The sequence below is a fragment of the Pristiophorus japonicus genome, chromosome 13 (genome assembly GCF_044704955.1).
Source record: "Pristiophorus japonicus isolate sPriJap1 chromosome 13, sPriJap1.hap1, whole genome shotgun sequence".
Classification (NCBI taxonomy): Eukaryota; Metazoa; Chordata; class Chondrichthyes; family Pristiophoridae; genus Pristiophorus; species Pristiophorus japonicus.
This window is the reverse complement of record NC_091989.1, coordinates 187,580,321-187,602,799: the sequence shown is the minus strand read 5'-3', so window position 1 is coordinate 187,602,799 and position 22,479 is coordinate 187,580,321. Positions and strand designations below refer to the sequence as shown.

At 45.0% G+C, this 22,479-nt stretch overlaps 1 protein-coding gene across 1 annotated transcript; it reads right to left on the bottom strand.

Annotated features, from left to right (window-relative positions):
• Positions 1–388: 388 nt before the first annotated feature.
• Positions 389–4,504, bottom strand: LOC139278369 (probable G-protein coupled receptor 139). The gene is made up of 2 exons (XM_070897044.1): positions 4,432–4,504; positions 389–1,293 (listed from the first exon to the last, which is right to left on the bottom strand). Exons 1-2 carry the CDS (start codon positions 4,502–4,504, stop codon positions 389–391), a joined length of 978 nt encoding a protein of 325 aa, XP_070753145.1.
• Positions 4,505–22,479: the final 17,975 nt, after the last annotated feature.

The following is a 22,479-nucleotide window of genomic DNA, read 5'->3' as shown; positions in this document are numbered from 1 at the left end:
TTTGGGTTTGGGTTAGTGTGGCACTGCATTAGGGTTAGGGATTGGGTTCGGGTTTGGGTTAGGGTGACATTGCATTAGGATTCGGGGTTGGGTTCGGGTTTGGGTTAGGGTGACACTACATTAGGGTTAGGGATTGGGTTTGGGTTTGGGTTAGGGTGTCACTACATTAGGGAGAGGTTGGGTTCGGGTTTGGGTTAGGGTGACATTGCATTAGGATTCGGGGTTGGGTTTGGATTTGGGTTAGGGTGGCCCTACATTAGTGTTAGGGATTGGGTTCCGTGTTGGGTTAGGGTGGCACTACATTAGTGTTAGGGATTGGGTTCCGGGTTGGGTTAGGGTGGCCCTACATTACGGTTCAGATTATGAATGTAGAATGTCAGCTCTGCCTTCAGTTGTTTTCACACTTAATTAATTTGAAAATAAGAGTAAGGGGATATTTCACCGCATCCTTTCTGAATTTAGCCTGGGTCACTGCATAAATGCTCGTATTTGTACAAGAACTTAAAACCTGAAGCATGGATCCAGCTTGTTGAACCTTAAATAAAGGATCATTGAAACTCGTATGATAAAAAGTATTTGTGATTCGTACATATAAGAAATATACAACATACGTTGTCCATAACAGTATAAAACTGCCAGAGATAGTGAACAGTAAAATGATGGATTTTTTGCGGTTTGCTATCTCTGGGTCATTGTGATTCTCACCAGGGTTGCAGCCTCGCAGTCTGCTGCGAACTTTGCTTGCCACTAAAATATTTTTGACAGTCAGAACATTGAACAGCAGAATTAATCCAAATGGGAGCAACGGGGTGAAAATGCGATGGAGCCAAGCAAATGCTGCCCATGCTTTTGAGTTAGAAAAGGTTACTGTCAGGATAGAATCCCACTGTACATTGTTAATGACATATCGAGGTCCAAATGCAAAGTACCAGGGAATACATTTTAAACAGAAGATTACACAAACAACGGTAATAACCACAGCAGCCGTTTTCTCGGTGCAATATTTTGTTTTCAACTGCTGCCAACAAATGGCAACAAAGCGATCGAAGGTGAAAGCCACCGTTAACCAAACAGAACAGTCCTGGCTCGAAGCGTACAGAACGACAATGAGGCGACAAATAGGCGTGGTGTCAAAGAAAGAACTCCGGAAATAATAATAAACAATCTTATACAACATTACATCAGTGATAATAACGAGCAGATCTCCCACTGCCATGGACACCAGGTAGAAAGTGATACATCTGGTGAGGCCGCACTTTCCACGGGATAGGATTACAATCGCCAGTAAATTAACTGCAAAATGAGAGGGAAAACATCTAATTATTGATCAGGTTCATGGCAAGATTATCAGTTTGGAAGGAGTTTGAATACATTTACAGTAGATTGTCCAAAAAGATTAGAGGATGAGGAAGAGATCAGGCGTTCCTGATTATGAATAGAGGATCTGAAACATTGAGAGATGGAGAAGACCAAACTATTCTGGAGAGGGAAATCAGGAGGTAGAAGAAGCCTGTTACTGTACATTTTCAGAACAACACAATTCAATTAATAAATTGTTAAAGATGTCTTTAACTGAGGCTGGCAGCTCACTGCTTTATAACCCAGTGCTCCTCTGTACAGACCGAAGTTCACAAGTACTTTGTGTGGACATAAGTTCCTGATAATCAAGAATTACTGTGGCTGCTCATTATCAATCGCAATCATCTGATTATAATATTTGTACTTCCACACTCTGCGAGTGTAACTCAATTTCTTATTGCTTATTTTTTACTGTACCCAATCACTGGACAGATAATTTTATAAATTCATCCACAAAACTCTCAGAATTTTCCCCAACTAGCACACTGTCACTCCCCCAATTCAAACCTAAAGGTTTACGATCACTACTCCTTTCAGCAGATAGAATCAGCAGATGATTTGCACAGAAGGAGGCCATTCAGCCCATCATGCTGGCTCTTTGAAAAAGCTCTCCAAATAGTCACACTCCCCTGCCCTTTCCCTATAGCCCTGTAATTTTTTCTCTTCAAGTATTTATCCCCTTTGAAAATTACCATTTAATCTGCTCCCATCACTCTTTCAGGCTGTGCATTCCAGATCACAACAAATCGATGCATCAAAAAAATCTCCCGATTTGGCCTCTGGTTCTTCGTCAATCCCCTTAAGTCTGTGACCTCTGGTTACCGACCCTTCTGCCATGAGAAACAGTTTCTCCCTAGTTACTCTATCAAAACCATTCAGGATTTTGATCGCCTCTATTAAATCTCCCCTTAATGTTCTCTGCTCGAAGGAGAACAACTCCAACTTCTCCAGTTTCTCCACACTGAAGTCCCTCATCCCTCGTACCATTCTAGTAAAACTTCTCAGCACCCTCTCTAAGGCCGAGACATCTTTCCTAAATTGTGGCGCCCAGAACGGGACACAATCCTCCAGCTCGGGCTTAACCCGTGGTTTTTAAAGCTTTCGAATAACTTCCTTGCTTATGTACTCTATGCCTCTGTTTATAAAACCAAGGATCCCGTAAGCTTTCTTAACAGCTTTCTTAAATTGACCTACCACCATCAAAGATTTGTGTACATACACCCCCAGGTCTCTCTGTTCCTGTACCCCCTTTAAAATTGTACCAGTCACTTTATATTGCCTCTCCTCATTTTTTCTACAAAAATACATCATTTCACTCTTCTCTGCATTAAATTTCACCTGCCCTGTGATTGCCCATTTCACCAATCTATCTATGTCCTCCTGAAGTCTATTATTATCCTCCTCACATTTCTGAGTTTCATATCATCTGCAAGCTTTGAAATGATGCCCTATACACCAAAGCTCAGGTCATTAATATCTATCAGAAAGAGCAGTGGTCCTAATACTGACCCCTGGGGACACAACTCTATACTTCCATTCCATCTGAAAAATGACCGTTCACCACTACTCTCTGCTTTCTGTCCCTTAACCAATTTTGTTTCCAAACTGGCACTGCTTCTTTACATCCATGGTCTTCAATATGTCTAACAAATCTATTATGTGGCACTTTATCAAATGCCTTTTAAAAGTCCATATACACAACACCAACCCATTACCTTCATCAACTTGCGCTGTTACTTCATCGAAAGACTCAATCATGTTAGCCAAACACGATTTGCCTTTAACAAATCAACGATAACTTATTTATTAACCCATTTTTTTCCAAGTGCTAATTAATTTTGTCTCGGATTATTGTCTCTAAAAGTTTCTCCACCTCTGATGTTCGGATGACTGGCCTGTAGTTACAGGGTTTATCCCTCCTTCCTTTTTTGAACGGGGCTGTAACCTTTGCAACTCTCCAGTCCTCTGGCACTGCTTCTATATCTAAGAAGGATTGGAAGATTGTAACCAGGGGCTCTGCTATTTCCTCCCTTACTTTCCTCAGCAACCCAGGATGCTTCCCATCTGGACCAAACACTTTTCTACTTTGAAAGCCGGCAATCTTTTGAGTACCTCTTTATCTGTTTTCACCCAAATCCTCTACCCGCTCCTCCTTTGCTGTGACATCCTCTACTTTGGAGATGCAAGGTGCTCATTTACTCAGCCACGCCCTCTGTCTCCGCAAGATCGTTTTGGCTTCTAATCGGCCCCACACCTTTTTATTGACTATCGTTTTACTATTTATATACTTTTACTAGTCTAATGTTAGCTTTGGACAAACTCTTTAATTATATTTTGAATTATGGATTTAGTAAGCATTCAGAAATGCACAGGTTAATCAAGGACAGGCAGCACAGATTTGCTGAAAGCAAGTTATATTTGACACATGTAATAGAATGTTTTGAAGAAATCACCAATTAGATAGAGAAAGAGAAGGCAGTAGATGTGTCGTATATGGATTCGCAAAAGGTGTTTGATAAGGTGACACACAAGAAAATAGTTACAAAAATACACCCATATCACAGTGTAGCAACAAGGATAAAACGTTGATTGAGAGACAGAAAACAAAGGGTTGGGGTATGTCTGTGATGCTCATATTCGAGATGTGTTGGAAATGGTAGAGACCACAGTATCGTATAGAAAAGTAGTTAACATTTGAAGCAGAGGAAGATATGGGTTTTGGAGAGAGAATGGGCTGGTGGATAAGTTTTGGATTGCACTTGCAAAGATTTAGCAAGGGGATGATGGGTCAAATGGCCTCCTTAAATGTTTCAGTTGTTCTGTGTTTTTTTTTTCCCTCAACAAATACAACCTGAATTTTAATCTGCAGAATTCTAACATCTTCGCAATAATGTTAATCTCACACATGTTCACAAATGTTATTCATTTTATTATCTTGACCTAAAATAATTCATCACATGGCACAATATTTCTACATTATAACCAAGTCCATCACATCAAGATAGTATACACACAACAACAGTAGTGTAGTTAAACACAAGTTTATATAACTAGTAAATGGTTATAACTTACCAGGAATGCCGAAAGCTGCAAGAATAGGGTAGTAAATGAAATCCAGTGGATGAATTAGTTCTTGTCGATGCATTTTTGGTGAGCAGTGATTCTAGCTGCACCTGACTGATACACTGTGCTAATGGATTCAGCGGAGCCTTTATTTATACGCAGGAGAAATCTCCAGTGAGATCATTAAGCTGCCTCAATGGTAATATTAGTTACAATCATTTGAACAAACAGATTAAGAAACTGGTTTTGTTATAATTTGTTGATATTGGAAAGCCTTAATTCACAGCTCTCTAAGTTCCAGAATATTATTCTCATAGAACTTCTTCAGAAAAGGAACTAAGAACTGTAACAGTCATGCTCCTGGTTAGACAATCTGCTTAATAATGTTCTTATTAGATATGTAATTTTAGCAATTGAAGTTCCCACATTGTTTAGTGGTTAGAGTTCCTGTTTTGCACCTAAATTCAAATCCTGATTTAGGAATGTAAAACATTAGGGGAAATCTTCTGGGGTCCGTGTGAGCGCGATCAGAGGGTCAGATGGAAAATTTGAAAAATCTTGCAGCAGATTGAGAACCCGCCCCCTCAGGTGCATTTGCTGAACAGCAGAGGCGGTTGAGCTAATTTAAATAATTATTAGGTACTTGTCAGACCCTTAAGAGTCATTTTAACCCTACCTTTCAAATTTCACTGGATGACCACAGAAATCACGCAGCTCAGGAAACATGTCTGTCAACTTGAGGATGAAGTTGAGTGGCCATTGATCCAACTGATTAGTGCACAGCTTGGAAAGTACAATAAAATCTCCCACCTCACAGCTGATCACTTGCCTGTGTTAAAAAGACAAGCCTGAAGGTTCTGTGCCTCAATGCAAGCAGTATTCATAATAAGGTGGATAAATTAACTGCGCAGGCAGCTATTAATGAATATGATATAATTGGGATTACGGAGACATGGCTCCAGGGTGACCAAGGCTGGGAACTCAACATCCAGGGGTATTCAACATTCAGGAAGGATAGACAGAAAGGAAAAGGAGGAGGGGTAGCATTGTTGGTTAAAGAGGAAATTAATACAATAGTAAGAAAGGACATCAGCTTGGATGATGTGGAATCTGTATGGGGAGAGCTATGGAAAACCAAAGGGCAGAAAACGCTAGTGGGAGTTATGTACAGACCACCAAACAGTAGTAGTGAGGTTGGGGATGGCATTAAACAAGAAATTAGTGATGCGTGCAATAAAGGTACAGCAGTTACCATGGGTGACTTTAATCTACATATAGATTGGGTTAACCAAGTTGGTAGCAATTTCCTGGAGAGTATTAGGGATGCTTTTCTAGACCAATATGTCGAGGAACCACCTAGGGAGCTGGCCATCCTAGACTGGGTGTTGTGTAATGAGAGAAGACTAATTAGCAATCTTGTTGTGTGAAGCTCCCTTGGGAAGAGTGACCATAATATAGTAGAATTCTTTATTAAGATAGAAAGTGACAATGTTAATTCAGAGACTAGGGTCCTGAACTTAAGGAAAGGTAACTTCGATTGTATGAGATGTGAATTGGCTAGGATAGACTGGCAAATGATACTTAAAGGGTTGACAGTGGATAGGCAATGGCAAACATTTATAGATTACAGGGATGAACTTCAACAATTGTACATCCCCTGTCTGGAGTAAAAATAAAATGGGGAAGGTGGCTCAAACGTGGCTAACAAGGGAAATTAATGATAGTGTTAAATCCAAAGAAGAGGCATATAAATTGGCAAGAAAAAGCAGCAAACCTGAGGACTGGGGTCTAATTAGGAGGGGGGAAATAGAGTATGAAAGGAAGCTTGCCGGGAACATAAAAACTGACTGCAATAGCTTCTATAGATATGTGAAGAGAAAAAGATTAGTGAAGACCAACGTAGGTCCTTTGCAGACAGAATCAGGTGAATTTATAATGGGGAACAAAGAACTGGCAGACCAATTGAACAAATACTTTGGATCCGTCTTCTCGAAGCAAGACACAAATAAACTTCTGGAAATACTAGGGGTTTGAGGGTGTAGCGAAAAGGAGGAGCTGAAGGAAATCCTTATTAGTCAGGAAATTGTGTTAGGGAAATTGATGGGATTGAAGGCCAATAAATCGCCAGGGCCTGATACACTGCATCCCAGAGTACTTAAGGAAGTGGCCCTAGAAATAGTGGATGCATTGGTGATCATTTTCCAACATTCTATTGACTCTGGATCAGTTCCTATGGACTGGAGGGCAGCTAATGTAACATCACTTTTTAAAAAAGGAGGGAGAGAGAAAACGGGGAATTATAGACCGGTTAGCCTAACATCGGTGGTGGGGAAAATGTTGGAAACAATAATTAAAGATGAAATAGCAGCACATTTGGAAAGCAGTGACAGGATCGGTCCAAGTCAGCATGGATTTATGAAAGGGAAATAATGCTTGACATATCTTCTAGAATTTTTTGAGGTTGTAACTAGTAGAGTGGACAAGGGAAAACCAGTGGATGTGGTGTATTTGGACTTTCAAAAGGCTTTTGACAAGGTCCCACACAAGAGATTGGTGTGCAAAATTAAAGCACAGGTATTGGGGGTAATGTATTGACATGGATAGAGAACGGGTTGGCAGACAGGAAGCAGAGAGTCGGGATAAACGGGTCCTTTTCAGAATGGCAGGCAGTGACTAGTGGGGTACCGCAAGGTTCAGAGTTGGGACCCCAGTTATTTACAATATACATCAATGATTTAGATGAAGGAATTGAATGTAATATCTCCAAGTTTGCAGATGACACTAAGCTGGGTAAGCTGTGAGGAGGATGCTAAAAGACGGCAGGTTGACTTGGACAGGTTAGGTGAGTGGGCAAATGCATGGCAGATGCAGTATAATGTGGATAAATGTGAGGTTATCCACTTTGATGGCAAAAACAGGAAGACAGAATATTATCTAACTGGTGACAGATTAGGAAAAGGGGAAGTGCAATGAGACCTGGATGTCATGGTACATCAGTCATTGAAAGTTGGCATGCAGGTACAGCAGGCGGTGAAGAAGGCAAATGGCATGTTGGCCTTCATAACTAGGGGATATGAGTATAGGAGCAGGGAGGTCTTACTGCAGTTGTACAGGGCCTTGGTGAGGCCACACCTAGAATATTGTGTTCAGTTTTGGTCTCCTAATCTGAGGAAGGACTTCATGCTATTGAGGGAGTTCAGCAAAGTGATTCCTGGGATGGCAGGACAGACATATGAGGAGAAACTGAATCAACTGGGCATGTATCCACTGGAATTCAGAAGAATGTGAGGGGATCTCATAGAAACATATAAAATTCTGATGGGTTTATCATGTTAGAGGCAGGAAGAATGTTCCCATAGAAACATAAAACATAGAAACATAGAAAGTAGGTGCAGGAGTAGGCCATTCAGCCCTTCGAGCCTGCACCGACATTCAATGAGTTCATGGCTGAACATACAACTTCAGTACCCCATTCCTGCTTTCTCGCCATACCCCTTGATCCCCCTAGTAGTAAGGACTACATCTAACTCCTTTTTGAATATATTTAGTGAATTGGCTGCAACAACTTTCTGTGGTAGAGAATTCCACAGGTTCACCACTCTCTGGGTGAAGATGTTTCTCCTCATCTCAGTCCTAAATGGCTTACCCTTTATCCTTAGACTGTGACCCCTGCTTTTGGACTTCCCCAACATTGGGAATATTCTTCCTGCATCTAACCTGTCTAAACCCGTCAGAATTTTAAACGTTTCTATGAGATCCCCTCTCATTCTTCTGAACTCCAGTGAATACAAGCCCAGTTGATCCTGTCTTTCTTGATATGTCAGTCCCGCCATCTCGGGAAGCAGTCTGGTGAACCTTCGCTGCACTCCATCAATAGCAAGAATGTCCTTCCTCAAGTTAGGAGACCAAAACTGTACACAATATTCCAGGTGTAGCCTCATCAAGGCCCTGTACAACTGCAGCAACACCTCCCTGCCTCTGTACTCAAATCCCCTCGCTATGAAGGCCAACATGCCATTTGCTTTCTTAACTGCCTGCTGTATCTGCATGCCAACCTTCAATGACTGATGTACCATGACACCCAGGTCTCGTTGCACCTCCCCTTTACCTAATCTGTTACCATTCAGATAATAGTCTCTCTGTTTTTACCATCAAAGTGGATAACCTCACATTTATCCACATTATACTTCATCTGCCATGCATTTGCCCACTCACCTAACCTATCCAAGTCACTTTGCAGTCTCATAGCATCCTCCTCGCAGCTCACACTGCCACCCAACTTAGTGTCATCCGCAAATTTGGAGATACTACATTTAATCCCCTCATCTAAATCATTAATTTACAATGTAAACAGCTGGGGCCCAGCACAGAACCTTGCGGTACCCCACTAGTCATTGCCTGCCATTCTGAAAAGTTCCCATTTACTCCTACTCTTTGCTTCCTGTCTGCCAACCAGTTCCCAATCTATGTCAGCACACTACCCCCAATCCCATGTGCTTTAACTTTGCACATTAATCTCTTGTGTGGGACCTTGTCGAAAGCCTTCTGAAAGTCCAAATATACCACATCAACTGGTTCTCCCTTGTCCACTCTACTGGAAACATCCTCAAAAAATTCCAGAAAATTTGTCAAGCATGATTTCCCTTTCACAAATCCATGCTGACTTGGACCTATCATGCCACCTCTTTCCAAATGCACTGCTATGACATCCTTAATAATTGATTCCAACATTTTACCCACTACTGAGGTCAGGCTGACCGGTCTATAATTCCCTGTTTTCTCTCTCCCTCCTTTTTTAAAAAGCGGGGTTACATTGGCTACCCTCCACTCCATAGGAACTGATCCAGAGTCTATGGAATGTTGGAAAATGACTGTCAATGCATCCGCTATTTCAAAGGCCACCTCCTTAAATACTCTGGGATGCAGACCATCAGGCCCTGGGGATTTATCAGCCTTCAATCCCATCAATTTCCCCAACACAATTTCCTGACTGATAAGGATTTCCCTCAGTTCCTCCTTCTTACTAGACCCTCTGACCCCATTGCTGGGGAGTTCCAGAACCATGGGTCACATGCAGTTCAAGAGGCGGAGCAGCAGCGTGGTTGAGGCCTATATAGGCCCAGCGGGTGTCCAGGGATCAGCGGCAGTTCAAGAGGCGGAGCAGCAGCGTGGTTGAGGCCTTTCTAGGCCCAGCGGGTGTCCGGGGATCGGCGGCAGTTCGAGAGGCGGAGCAGCAGCGTGGGTGAGGCCTATATAGGCCCAGCGGGTGTCCGGGGATCGGCGGCAGTTCGAGAGGCGGAGTAGCAGCGTGGGTGAGGCCTATATAGGCCCAGCGGATGTCCGGGGATCGGCGGCAGTTCGAGAGGCGGAGCAGCAGCGTGGGTGAGGCCTATATAGGCCCAGCCGGTGCAGCTGTAGCCGGGAGGCAAAAAGGTAGAAAGAAATCGAAAGGTGACGTCACAGCCAAAGGGGTAATGATTGGCTGGTGATTGGTAAGTAGTTTTTCTTTTTCTTTTCTATATCAGTCAGTAACCTTTAGCATTGTTGCCAATTTAAGTTTATCTAAGGGTTAAGTCATGGCAGGACAGCTCGGACACGTGTTATGCTCCTCCTGTACCATGTGGGAAGTCAGGGAGTCCATGACGACTATGTCTACAGGAAGTGCACCCGCCTGCAACTCCTGTCAGACCGCATTGCGGCACTGGAGCTGTGGGTGGATTCACTCCGGAACATCCAGGATGCTGAGAAAAACGTGAATAGCACGTTTAGTGAGTTGGTCTTACCGCAGGTAAAGGGTCCACAGCCAGATAGGGGATGGGTGATCAACAAGAAGAGCAGTGCAAGGAAGGTAGTGCAGGAGTCCCCTGTGGTCATCCCCGTATAAAACAGATACACTGGGTACTGTTTGGGTACTGTTGAGGAGGATGACTCATCAGGGGAGGGCAGCAGCAGCCAAGTTCATGGCATGGTGGGTGGCTCTGCTGCACAGGAGGGCAGGAAAAAGAGTGGGAGAGCGATAGTGATAGGGGATTCGATTGTAAGGGGAATAGATAGGTGTTTCTGCGGCCACAACCGAGACTCCAGGATGGTATGTTGACCCTCCCTGGTGCAAGGGTCAAGGATGTCTCGGAGCGGGTGCAGGACATTCTGAAAAGGAAGGGTGAACAGCCAATTGTCGTGGTACCAATGATAGAGGTAAAAAACGGGATGAGGTCCTACGAGACAAATTTAAGGAGCAAGGAGCTAAATTAAAAAGTAGCACCTCAAAAGTAGTAATCTCGGGATTGCTACCAGTGCCACGTGCTAATCAGAGTAGGAATCACAGGATAGCGCAGATGAATACGTGGCTTGAGGAGTGGTGCAGCAGGGAGGGATTCAAATTCCTGGGACATTGGAACCGGTTCTGGCAGAGCTGAAACCAGTACAAACCGGACGGTCTGCACCTGGGCAGGACCAGAACCAATGTCCTAGGGGGAGTGTTTGCTAGTGCTGTTGGGAAGCAGTTAAACAAATATGGCAGGGGGATGGGAACCTATGCAGGGAGACAGAGGGAAGAAGAATGGGGGCAGAAGAAAAAGATAGAAAGAAGAAATGTAAAAGTGGAGGGCAGAGAAACCTAAGGCAAAAAAGTAAATAGGCCAAATTACAGCAAAATTCTAAAGGGGCAAAGTGTGTTAGAAAGACAAGCCTGAAGGCTCTGTGCCTCAATGCGAGGAGTATTCGGAATAAGGTGGACGAATTAAATGCGCAGATAGCAGTTAACGGGCATGATGTAATTGGCATCACGGAGACATGGCTCCAGGGTAATCAAGGCTGGGAACTCAACATCCAGGGGTATTCAACATTTAGGAAGGATAGACAGAAAGGAAAAAGAGGCGGTGTGGCATTACTGGTTAAAGAGGAAATTAATGCAATAGAAAGAAAGGACATTAGTTTGGATGATGTGGAATCGGTAGGGTGGAGCTACAGAATACCAAGGGGCAGAAAACATTAGTGGGAGTTGTGTACAGACCACCAAACAGTAGTAGTAAGGTTGGGGACAGCATCAAACAAGAAATTAGGGATGCATGCAATAAAGGTACAGCAGTTATCATGGGTGACTTTAATCTACATATAGTTTGGGCTAACCAAACTGGTAGCAATGCGGTGGAGGAGGATTTCCTGGAGGGTATGAGGAATGGTTTTCTGGACCAATATGTCGAGGAACCAACCAGGGAGCTGGCCATCCTAGACTGGGTGATGTGTAATGAGAAAGGGCTAATTAGCAATTTTGTTGTGCAAGGCCCCTTGGGGAAGATTGACCATAACATGGTAGAATTCTTCATTAAGATGGAGAGTGAAACAGTTATTTTAGAAACTAGGGTCCTGATCTTAAGGAAAGGTAACTTTGATGGTTTGAGGTGTGAATTGGCTAGAATAGGCAGGCAAATGATATTTAAAGGGTTGGCGGTGGATGGGCAATGGCAAATATTTAAAGATCACATGGATGAACTTAAGCAATTGTACATCCCTGTCTTGAGTAAAAATAAAATGGGGAAGGTGGCTCAACCTTGGCTAACAAGGGAAATTAAGGATAGTGTTAAATCCAAGGAAGAGGCATATAAATTTGCCAGAAAAAGCAACAAACATGAGGACTGGGAGAAATTTAGAATTCAGCAGAGGAGGACAAAGTGTTTAATTAAGGGGGGAAAACAGAGTGCGAGAAGAAGCTTGCCAGGAACATAAAAACTGACTGCAAAAGCTTCTATAGGTATATGAAGAGAAAAAGATTAGTGAAGACAAACGTAGATCCCTTGCAGTCGGATTCAGGTGAATTTATAATGGGGAACAAAGAAATGGCAGACCAATTGAACAAATACTTTGGTTCTATCTTCACTAATGTAGGAGTTTTTCCTTCTACGGTTGCTGGTAACCGGGTGCAACATTCAGACTATGGTGATTTGAGTTGCTATCACCAGTGGACTCTTTTTCTGCTTATACCCAATTACAGCTTAGTGATATGTTTGATACCACCAATAAGTCTGAGGCTGCTTATATCCAATCGCAACCTTGACGTTTTGAGGCATCCTGCATCCCTATTTGGTTCTGACCTCAGAATTTAGGTGGATAATGAGCTTCCCACAATAAGAGATGCAAAAGACAAGAAATGTTCCTGGAAAAGTCAGGTAAATCCTACTTTATTAAAACCCAGGTGAGCGTTTAAACAAGGTTAAGTTGCTAAAGACAACACAAAACTAATACACACATAATAAAAGTGGTGCGAGCCCCCAAAGTGTGGACCAAATGAAATACAAGGTCGACGCACTGACTTGTTGAACCACTTTGAACTAAGGAAAAAAAGGTTTATGGGAGGAACGGACACAACGAAATTCTACACAAGTTTAAAATCCTTATACCCACTCTATCACCCACCCCCTCCTTTACACCTAACTAGCCTAAGCTGAGAGTTGGGAGAAGACGCCAGGGTGATACTCACAGTTTCCTTTGACGGGTATAGTGGGTCCCACCTTAAGTCGGATTTGCTCCAATTATCCTCGGACGTTGTATGGGCTCACAGTTGTGTTTCTTTTCGGCCGGGTGAATTGTCGATGTAGACTGGGGTGAATGTTGCCTCCACTGGTCACCTCGGTCGTCAGTTGTCCAGTCGGTGGGCCTCGGAGTGTGGTCCTGGTGTGCGGCTCGGTTGCTTCGGCCAAGGTTGGGCGCACCCTCCTTTTTCTCTCCCTCGGTTTCCAGTCGCTGGTTCAGCACACGGGTGGAGTCTAGGTCCGCTGGTGGCAGTTGTCTTTGGCCGCTCCGAAGTTCTTTTGCCTGGGTCGTTCTTTTTCGAGGCTGAGTCCCTCTCTCTTCCTTCGCGGTGTCGTCAGGTCCCCTTGTCTGTGTTCTTCAAGTGCTGCCAGCTCTCACTTTTAGACCCGGTTCGGTTTCCAGCCCTTTCCGTACCCAAACTGAATCAGTATCTCATTGTTTGAGTCGAGGTGGTGATGAGGTGTTAAGGTAAAGCATTGTTTCCTGTGCATCGCGGTGCCTGATAGTCTGGCTGGCTATTGTGTCAGGGTCGGGATGCACTGAGGTGTTGGCCTCTCCTATTGTCTTTATGTACATGGGTAATGGGCTGGTGATGGACCATTCTCCTTGATTAGATCCAGGTAAGTTGTCCTTTACAAAATAGGCCGAGTATTCCCTATTGGTCGAGGATTTTCCTGCTTCTGGCCCGGCTCGATTCACTGATTGGCTGGCCCAGGATGCACTTTCCCGGGATTGGCCGGCTTCTCAGCCTGTCTGTGGCCCCCGGATACACATAGTGTCTGGCCACAGACATATTTCCCAGCCTGCCTTACTTCCTGCGGCTTGCCTTGGCCAATGTTCGATTAAAAGGGTGTATGAAATGGTCCCATGCTCTGTTTCCTTGTTACCGGGTGCCTTTTTTTTTGTGTTGCACTGGATTTTCGACCCTTACACTAAGGAAGACACAAATAACCTTCCGGAAGTATTGGGGACTGAGGGTCTAGTGAGAAAGAGGAACTGAAGGATATCTTTATTAGGCGGGAAATTGTGTTAGGGAAATTGATGGAATTGAAGGTCGATAAATCCCCAGGGCCTGATAGTCTGTATCCCAGAGTACTTAAGAAAGTGGCCCGAGAAATAGTGGATGCATTGTTGATCATTTCCCAACAGTCTATCGACTCTGGATCAGTTCCTATGGACTGGAGGGTAGCTACTGTAACACCACTTTTAAAAAGAGAGGGAGAGAGAAAGTGGGTAATTATAGACTAGCTAGCCTGACATCAGTAGTGGGAAAAATATTGGAATCAATTATTAAGGATGAAATAGCAGCGCATTTGGAAAGCAGTGACAGGATCGGTCCAAATCAGCATGGATTTATGAAGGAGAAATCATGCTTGACAAATCTTCTGGAATTTTTTGAGGATGTAACTCGTAGATTGGACAAGGGAGAACCAGTGGATGTGGTGTATTTGGACTTTCAAAAGGCTTTTGACAAGGTCCCACACAAGAGATTGGTGTGCAAAATTAAAGCACAAGTATTGGGGGTAATATACTGACGTGGATAGAGAACTGGTTGGCAGACAGGAAGCAGAGAGTCGGGATAAACGGGTCCTTTTCAGAATGGCAGGCAGTGACTAGTGGGAACATAACATAACATAAGAACATAAGAATTAGGAACAGGAATAAGCCATCTAGCCCCTTGAGCCTGCTCCGCCATTCAATAAGATCATGGCTGATCTGGCTGTGGGGTACCGCAAGGTTCAGTGCTGGGACCCCAGCTCTTTACAATATACATCAATGATTTGGATGAAGGAATTGAGTGTAATATCTCCAAGTTTGCAGATGACACTAAGCTGGGTGGCGGTGTGAGCTGTGAGGGGGATGCTAGGAGGCTGCAGGATGACTTGGACAGGTTAGGTGAGTGGGCAAATGCATGGCAGGTTCAGTATAATGTGGATAAATGTGAGGTTATCCAGTTTGAGGGCAAAAAAGCAGAGACATAATATTATCTGAATGGCGGCAGATTAGGAAAAGGGGAGGTGCAATGAGACCTGGGTGTCATGGTTCATTATTCATTGAAAGTTGGCATACAGGTACAGCAGGCGGTGAAGAAGGCAAATGGTATGTTGACCTTCATAGCTAGGGGATTTGAGTATAGGAGCAGGGAGGTCTTACTGCAGTTGTCCAGGGCATTGGTGAGGCCTCACCTGGAATATTGTCTTCAGTTTTGGTCTCCTAATCTGAGGAAGGACGTTCTTGCTATTGAGGGAGTGCGACGAAGGTTCACCAGACTGATTCCCGGGATGGTTGGACTGACATATAAGGAGAGACTGGATCAACTGGGCCTTTATACATTGGAGTTTACAAGGATGAGAGGGGATCTCATAGAAACGTATAAGATTCTGACGGGACGGGACAGTTTAGATGCGGGTAGAATGTTCTCGATGTTGGGGAAATCCAGAAACAGGGGACATAGTCTTAGGATAAGGGGTAGGCCATTTAGGACTGAGATGAGGAGAAACTTCTTCACTCAGAGACTTGTTAACCTATAAAATTCCCTGCCGCAGAGAGTTGTTGATGCCAGTTCATTGGATATATTCAAAAGAGAGTTAGATATGGCCCTTACGGCTAAAGGGATCAAGGGGTATGAAGAGAAAGCAGGAAAGGGGTACTAAGGGAATGATCAGCCATGGTCTTATTGAATGGTGGTGCAGGCTCGAAGGGCCAAATGGCCTACTCCTGCACCTATTGTCTATATTTCTATATTTCTATGTTTCCTCAGGCAGAAGCTGTTGCTGACGGCATTGCCAGCACAGATTTAGCTTTCTACAGGCTGCAAGTGTTTCTGGAAAGTCGGCATTTAGTCTCTCCTCGCTGTTGGAACCTGTCACACCATTCACACAAAAGTAAAATATTGCGAATGCTGGAAACCTGAAAGAAAAAAGTGAAAATGCTGAAATACTCAGCAGGTCAGGCAGCTGTAACAGAGTTCATTTTTCACATCGATGAACTTTCAGCAGAAATGGAAAAAGTTACAGATGTAACAGTTTTTTTAAGGAAGTGTAGGGGCAGGGAAAGTGGGGAGGGGAGTGTAGTATATGAATAAAGAGTCTGACCAGATACTGTGAGCTCAAAGTAAAGTGTGACCTTAGTCTTTTATTGCAGGTCTCCAGAGTGCCTCTCCAACCTGTGAAGCCTCCTTAAGTACAGGTACTCCCAAGGGATTGTGGGATCCCTTGGGAGTCCAGAGGATGAGCCCTCTGGTGGTTAAACAAGGTATTTACAGGTTTACATATATAACAACATTCCCCCCCAAAGTCAATAATGTAATTATTTACAAGGTGAGTCGATCTGGGGCCTTCCTTTCCCTGGTTGATCGTCTCGGTGCAAATGCTGGTTTTGGTGAATCGTTTGTTGGGCCCTCGCTGGGCTGATGTGCAGCTGGCCTTGCTGGGCTGCCTGGAGAGGTGAGTCCTGCTGGGCTGCTGTGGGTGATGGGTTCTACTTTGTGGTCAACCGCTGGGTCGGTTGCCACTGGTGTGTGTGTTGGGGGGTCAAAAAAGGTAGGGTCTAATGTGGGTTGCTCTGGATAGTCCGTGAATCTGATTTTGGTTTGCTCCAAGTGTTTCCTGTAGATGAGTCCATTTGAAAGTTTGACCCGAAACAACCTACTCCCCTCTTTGGTCATGACAGTGCCGGGAAGCCACTTGGGACCTTGTCTATAGTTCAACAAAATACAGAATCATTAATTTCAATTTCGTGTGACACATTTGCACTATTATGAAAAGTACTTTGTTGAAGCCGCCTGCTCGCTACCTGTTCGTGTCGCTCAGGGTAAACTAACGAGAGCCTTGTCTTAAGTGCCCTTTTCATGAGCAGTTCAGTGGGTGGAATCCCAGTGAGCGAGTGGAGTCTCGTGCGGTAACTAAGCATGACTCGGGATAGGTGAGTCTGCAGTGAGCCTTTAGTTACCCTCTTCAAGCCTTGCTTGATGGTTTGCACTGCTCTCTCTGCCTGACCATTGGATGCTGGTTTGAATGGGGCAGATGTAACATGTTTGATCCCATTGCGGGCCATGAACTCTTTGAATTTGTCACTGGTGAAACACGGCCCATTGTCGCTCACAAGGATATCAGGCAGGCCGTGCATGCCAAACATGGCCCGCAGGCTTTCAGTGGTGGCAGCATACGTGCTTGCCGATATTATCTCACATTCAATCCATTTGGAGTACACATCTAAAACCACAAGGAATATTTTTCCCAAGAACGGGCCTGCATAGTCGACATGGACCTTAGACCACGGTTTGGAGGGCCAAGACCACAAACTTAGTGGCGCCTCCCTGGGTGCATTGCTTAACTGTAAACATGTATTACATTTGTGCACACAGGACTCTAAGTACCGGGCTACCACACGTGAGATCTGGCTATCGCTTTCATCATTACAAAGCCTGGTTGAGTAATGTGGTGATCATTCATGAAAGTGTCCCTGCCCTTTTTGGCACCACTACCCGATTACCCCACAGAAGGCAGTCTGCCTTTATAAACATTTCACCTTTGTGCCGATCATATGGCTTTATCTCTTCCTGCATTTCTAATGGGACACTGGACAAGCTCCCGTGAAGCACACAGATTTTTAATAAGGACAGTCAAGGGTCCTGGCTCATCCAGGTTCTAATCTGTTGGGCGGTAAAGGGTGATTGCTCACTCTCGAATGCTTCCATTACCGTGACCAAATCTGCGGGCTGTGCCATTTCTACCCCCGTGGTGGGCAATGGCAGCCTATTGAAAGCATTGGCACAGTTTTCTGTGCCTGGTCTGTGGCATAGTTCTATGTGGATAACGTGAGCACCCATCTCGGGATGCAGGCCGATGCATTCGTATTTATCCCCTTACTTTCAGAAAAGAGGGATATCAGTGTCTTATGGTCAGTTTCCAATTCAAATTTGAGCCCAAACAGATAGTGATACATTTACTTCACCCCATAAGCACATGCTAATGCTTCTTTTTCAATCATGCTGTAGGCCCACTCAGCCATAGACAGACTTCTGGATGCATAAGCAACCGGTTGCAATTTCCCAGATTCATTAACTTGTTGCAATACACACCTGACAGCATATGACGACGCATTACACGCTGGTACCAAACGCTTACATGGATCATACAATATAAGCAATCTGTTTGAGCATGACAGTTTTCTAGCTTTTACAAAGGCATTTTCTTTGTTTTTACCCCATACCCATTCGTCTCCTTTACGCAGTAAGGCGTGCAGTGGTTCTAACAGTGTGCTGAGATCCGATAAGAAGTTACCAAAGTAGTTCAGGAGCCCTAGAAACGATCGCAGCTCCGTCACGTTCTGTGGCCTCGGTGCATTCTCGATTGCCTCCATTTTCGAATCGGTGTGCTTGATGCCATCCGCTGCGATTCGTCTCCCCAGGATCTCCACTTCAGGCGCCAGGAAAATGCACTTCGAGCATTTTAACCTGAGCCCCACACAGTTGAGCCAACTAAGAACCTCCTCCAGGTTCTGCAGATGCTCGACTGTGTCCCGATCTGTAACCAAGATGTCGTCCTGAAAGACCACTGTGTGCGGGACCGACTTCAGTAAGTTGTCCATGTTTCTCTGGAATATCACCGCAGCTGATCGAATCCCAATTGAGCATCTGTTGTAAATGAAGAGACCTTTGTGCGTGTTGTTGCAGGTGAGGCCCTTCGATGATTCCTCCAGCTCCTGTGTTATGTAGGCCGAGTTCAAGTCCAGCTTCATGAACATCTTTCCTCCCGCCAGTGTCGCAAAAAGGTCATCTGCCTTAGGTAGTGGGTATTGATCCTGCTGGGAGAAATGATTACTAAGTAACTATCAATCACTACAGATTCTGATGGTGCCATCTCCCTTGAGGACTGGAACAATCAGACTGGCCCACTCGTTGAATTCGATCGGTGAAATGATGCCCTCTCATTGCAGCCGGTCTAGCTCGATCTCCAACCTTTCTCTCATCATGTACGGTATGGCTCTCGCCTTGTGATGGATGGGTCGCGCCCCCAAAATTAGGTGGATCCGCACTTTTGCTTCTTGGAACTTCCCGATGCCTGGTTCCAACAGCGAGGGGAACTTGTTTAAGACCTGGGCACACAAACTGTCATGGATAGACGAGAGTGCTCGGACTTCATCCCAGTTCCAGTGTATCTTTCCCAGCCAGCTCCTGCTGAACAGCGTGGGACAATCGCCTGGTACAACCCAGAGTGGTAACTTGTGCACCACTCCATCGTAGGAGACCTTTACAGTAGCACTGCCGATTACGGGAATCAGTTCCTTTGTATAAGTTCTGAATTTAGTGCGAATGGGAGTCAGGACTGGCCTTGAGGCCTTGCTGCACCACAATTTATCGAAAGTCTTTTTGCTCATAATGGACTGGCTCGCGCCCATGTACAGCTCCATTGACACCGGGAGTCCATTTAATTCAACCTTCAGCATTATCGGCGGACACTTTGTGGTAAATGTTTGCACCCCATATATCTCTGCCTCCTCAGTCAGTGGCGTTGGTTCGTCGTGATCCACGTGGATCTGTTCTCCTCTGCAACATGGTGCTTTGCAGGATTAGCAGGATTTTCAGCTCGCCTGCACATACATTGGGGATGTCCCATTGTTCCACAGCCCTTGCAAACATATCCTTTGAAGCGGCATGAATGGAAACGATGATCACCCCCCCCAGCGCCAACAAGGTGTTAATGGCCTTGCATTCATCACCCTTGATGGTGGACTTTGAGACATCTGAGGACGTGCAGCTGCAGGCATGTGTGACCTGCCCTGTACATTGCGATTTGAAAACAACATCACTTTGTTCACAATACTAGTAGCAGCACTTGTGTGCTGAGAGATTTGCTTCGTATTGTCACTGGTGGCAATGAACGCCTGAGTTATCGCTATGGCTTTACTCAAGGATGGGGTCTCTACAGTCAAAAGTTTGCGAAGTATCACTTCATTGGCCAATGGCAAGTACAAAGAAGTCTCTGAGCATGTGCTCCAAATGTCCTTCAAATTCGCAATGTCCTGCGAGGCATCTTAGCTCGGCGAAATAACTCGCCACTTCCTGGCCTTCAGACCTTTTGTATGTGCAGAACCGGTACCTCGCCATCAGAACGCTTTCCTTCGGGTTCAGATGCTCCCGGACCAGTGTGCACAAATCATCGTACAATTTATCTGTGGGTTTCGCTGGAGCAAGCAGATTTTTCATGAGGCCATATGTTGGTGCCCCGCAAACGGTGAGGAGAATCGCCCTTCATTTGGCAGCGTTCGCTTCTCCTTCCAGCTCGTTGGCCACGAAGTATCGGTCGAGTCACTCCACAAAGGTTTCCCAATCTTCTCCCTCCAAAAAGTTCTCTGCATTGTTGGGTTTGTCATCTGTATCTCATCACCAGTTGTAGTATATGAATAAAGAGTCTGAACAGATATTGTGAGCTCAAAGTAAAGTGTGACCGTAGTCTTTTATTACAGGTCTCCAGAGTGCCTCTCCAGCCTGTGAGGCCTCCTTAAGTACAGGTGCTCCCAAGGGATTGTGGGATCCCGTGGAACTCCAGGGGATGAGCCCTCTGGTGGTTAAACAAGGTATTTACAGGTTTACATCAAAACAAGGAGGAATGTACAAAAGGGAAGGTCTGTGATAGAGTGGAAGGCAGAAACGATTAAGAGACAAAAGGGATGATGGTGCATTGACATTATTGACAGATTACTTCTGTCATTGCGACTTGACCTGCCATCTATTCCATCAGCAAGGGTGGTGTCTATACCGTCTCATCTTGGTCCTCAGAATCTGACCACGATGAGCACCAACACCAGCAGCACCAATAACAATACCACCAACCATCTTCTCAACCACTTGATGCTCCACAATGCAGAGGGCATTGGTGCAGGGCTGCACCCGCCAGAGGCAATACCCCCAACAGGCAGAGGATGAGCTTCCTCACCATGACTGAGCAGCAGTGCCAAATCATCGGCAGATCATCGCAGACATTTGCAGATTGCTGGACCCGTACCTCAGTGGAGTAGGTGGACATGCCTTCCCAGTGGTTCTCAGAGTCTCCAGCGCCCTCAGCACCTTTACTTCAGGCTCTTTCCAGGTATCTGCAGCAGACATTTGTGGCATTTCGCAGTCGGCCGCCCACAGATGCATCACACAGGTCACCGATGCATTGTTTGACAAGTCAGCCAGTAATATCAACTTTGCCATTGATGAAGCGGGTATTACTGAGCGGACGCTCAGCTTTGTCGCTCTGGCTGGCTTCCCTTGGGTTCATAGAAACATAGAAACATAGAAAATAGGTGCAGGAGTAGGCCATTCGGCCCTTCTAGCCTGCACTAGCATTCAATGAGTTCATGGCTGAACATGCAACTTCAGTACCCCATTCCTGCTTTCTCGCCATACCCCTTGATCCCCCTAGTAGTAAGGACTACATCTAACTCCTTTTTGAATATATTTAGTGAATGGCCTCAACACCTACTGTGGTAGAGAATTCCACAGGTTCACCACTCTCTGGGTGAAGAAGTTTCTCCTCATCTCGACCCTAAATGGCTTACCGCTTATCCTTAGACTGTGATCCCTGGTTCTGGACTTCCCCAACATTGGGAACATTCTTCCTGCATCTAACCTGTCTAAACCCGTCAGCATTTTAAACATTTCTATGAGATCCCCTCTCATTCTTCTGAACTCCAGTGAATACAAGCCCAGTTGATCCAGTATTTTTTGATATGTCAGTCCCGCCATCCCTGGAATCAGTCTGGTGAACCTTCGCTGCACTCCCTCAATAGCAAGAATGTCCTTCCTCAAGTTAGGAGACCAAAACTGTACACAATACTCCAGGTGTGGCCTCACCAAGGCCCTGTACAACTGTAGTAACACCTCACTGCCCCTGTACTCAAATCCCCTCGCTATGAAGGCCAACATGCCATTTGCTTTCTTAGCCGCCTGCTGTACCTGCATGCCAACCTTCAATGACTGATCTACCATGACACACAGGTCTCGTTGCACCTCCCCTTTTCCTAATCTGTCACCATTCAGATAATAGTCTGTCTCTCTGTTTTTACCACCAAAGTGGATAACCTCACATTTATCCACATTATACTTCATCTGCCATGCATTTGCCCACTCACCTAACCTATCCAAGTTACTCTGCAGTCATAGAATCCTCCTCGCAGCTCACACTGCCACCCAACTTATTGTCATCCGCAAATTTGGAGATACTACATTTAATCCCCTCATCTAAATCATTAATGTACAATGTAAACAGCTGGGGCCCCAGCACAGAACCTTGCGCTACCCCACTAGTCACTGCCTGCCATTCTGAAAAGTACCCATTTACTCCTACTCTTTGCTTCCTGTCTTCCAACCAGTTCTCAATCCACCTCAGCACACTACCCCCAATCCCATGTGCTTTAACTTTGCACATTAATCTCTTGTCGAAAGCCTTCTGAAAGTCCAAATACACCAAATCAACTGTTTCTCCCTTGTCCACTCTGCTGGAAACATCCTCAAAAAATTCCAGAAGATTTGTCAAG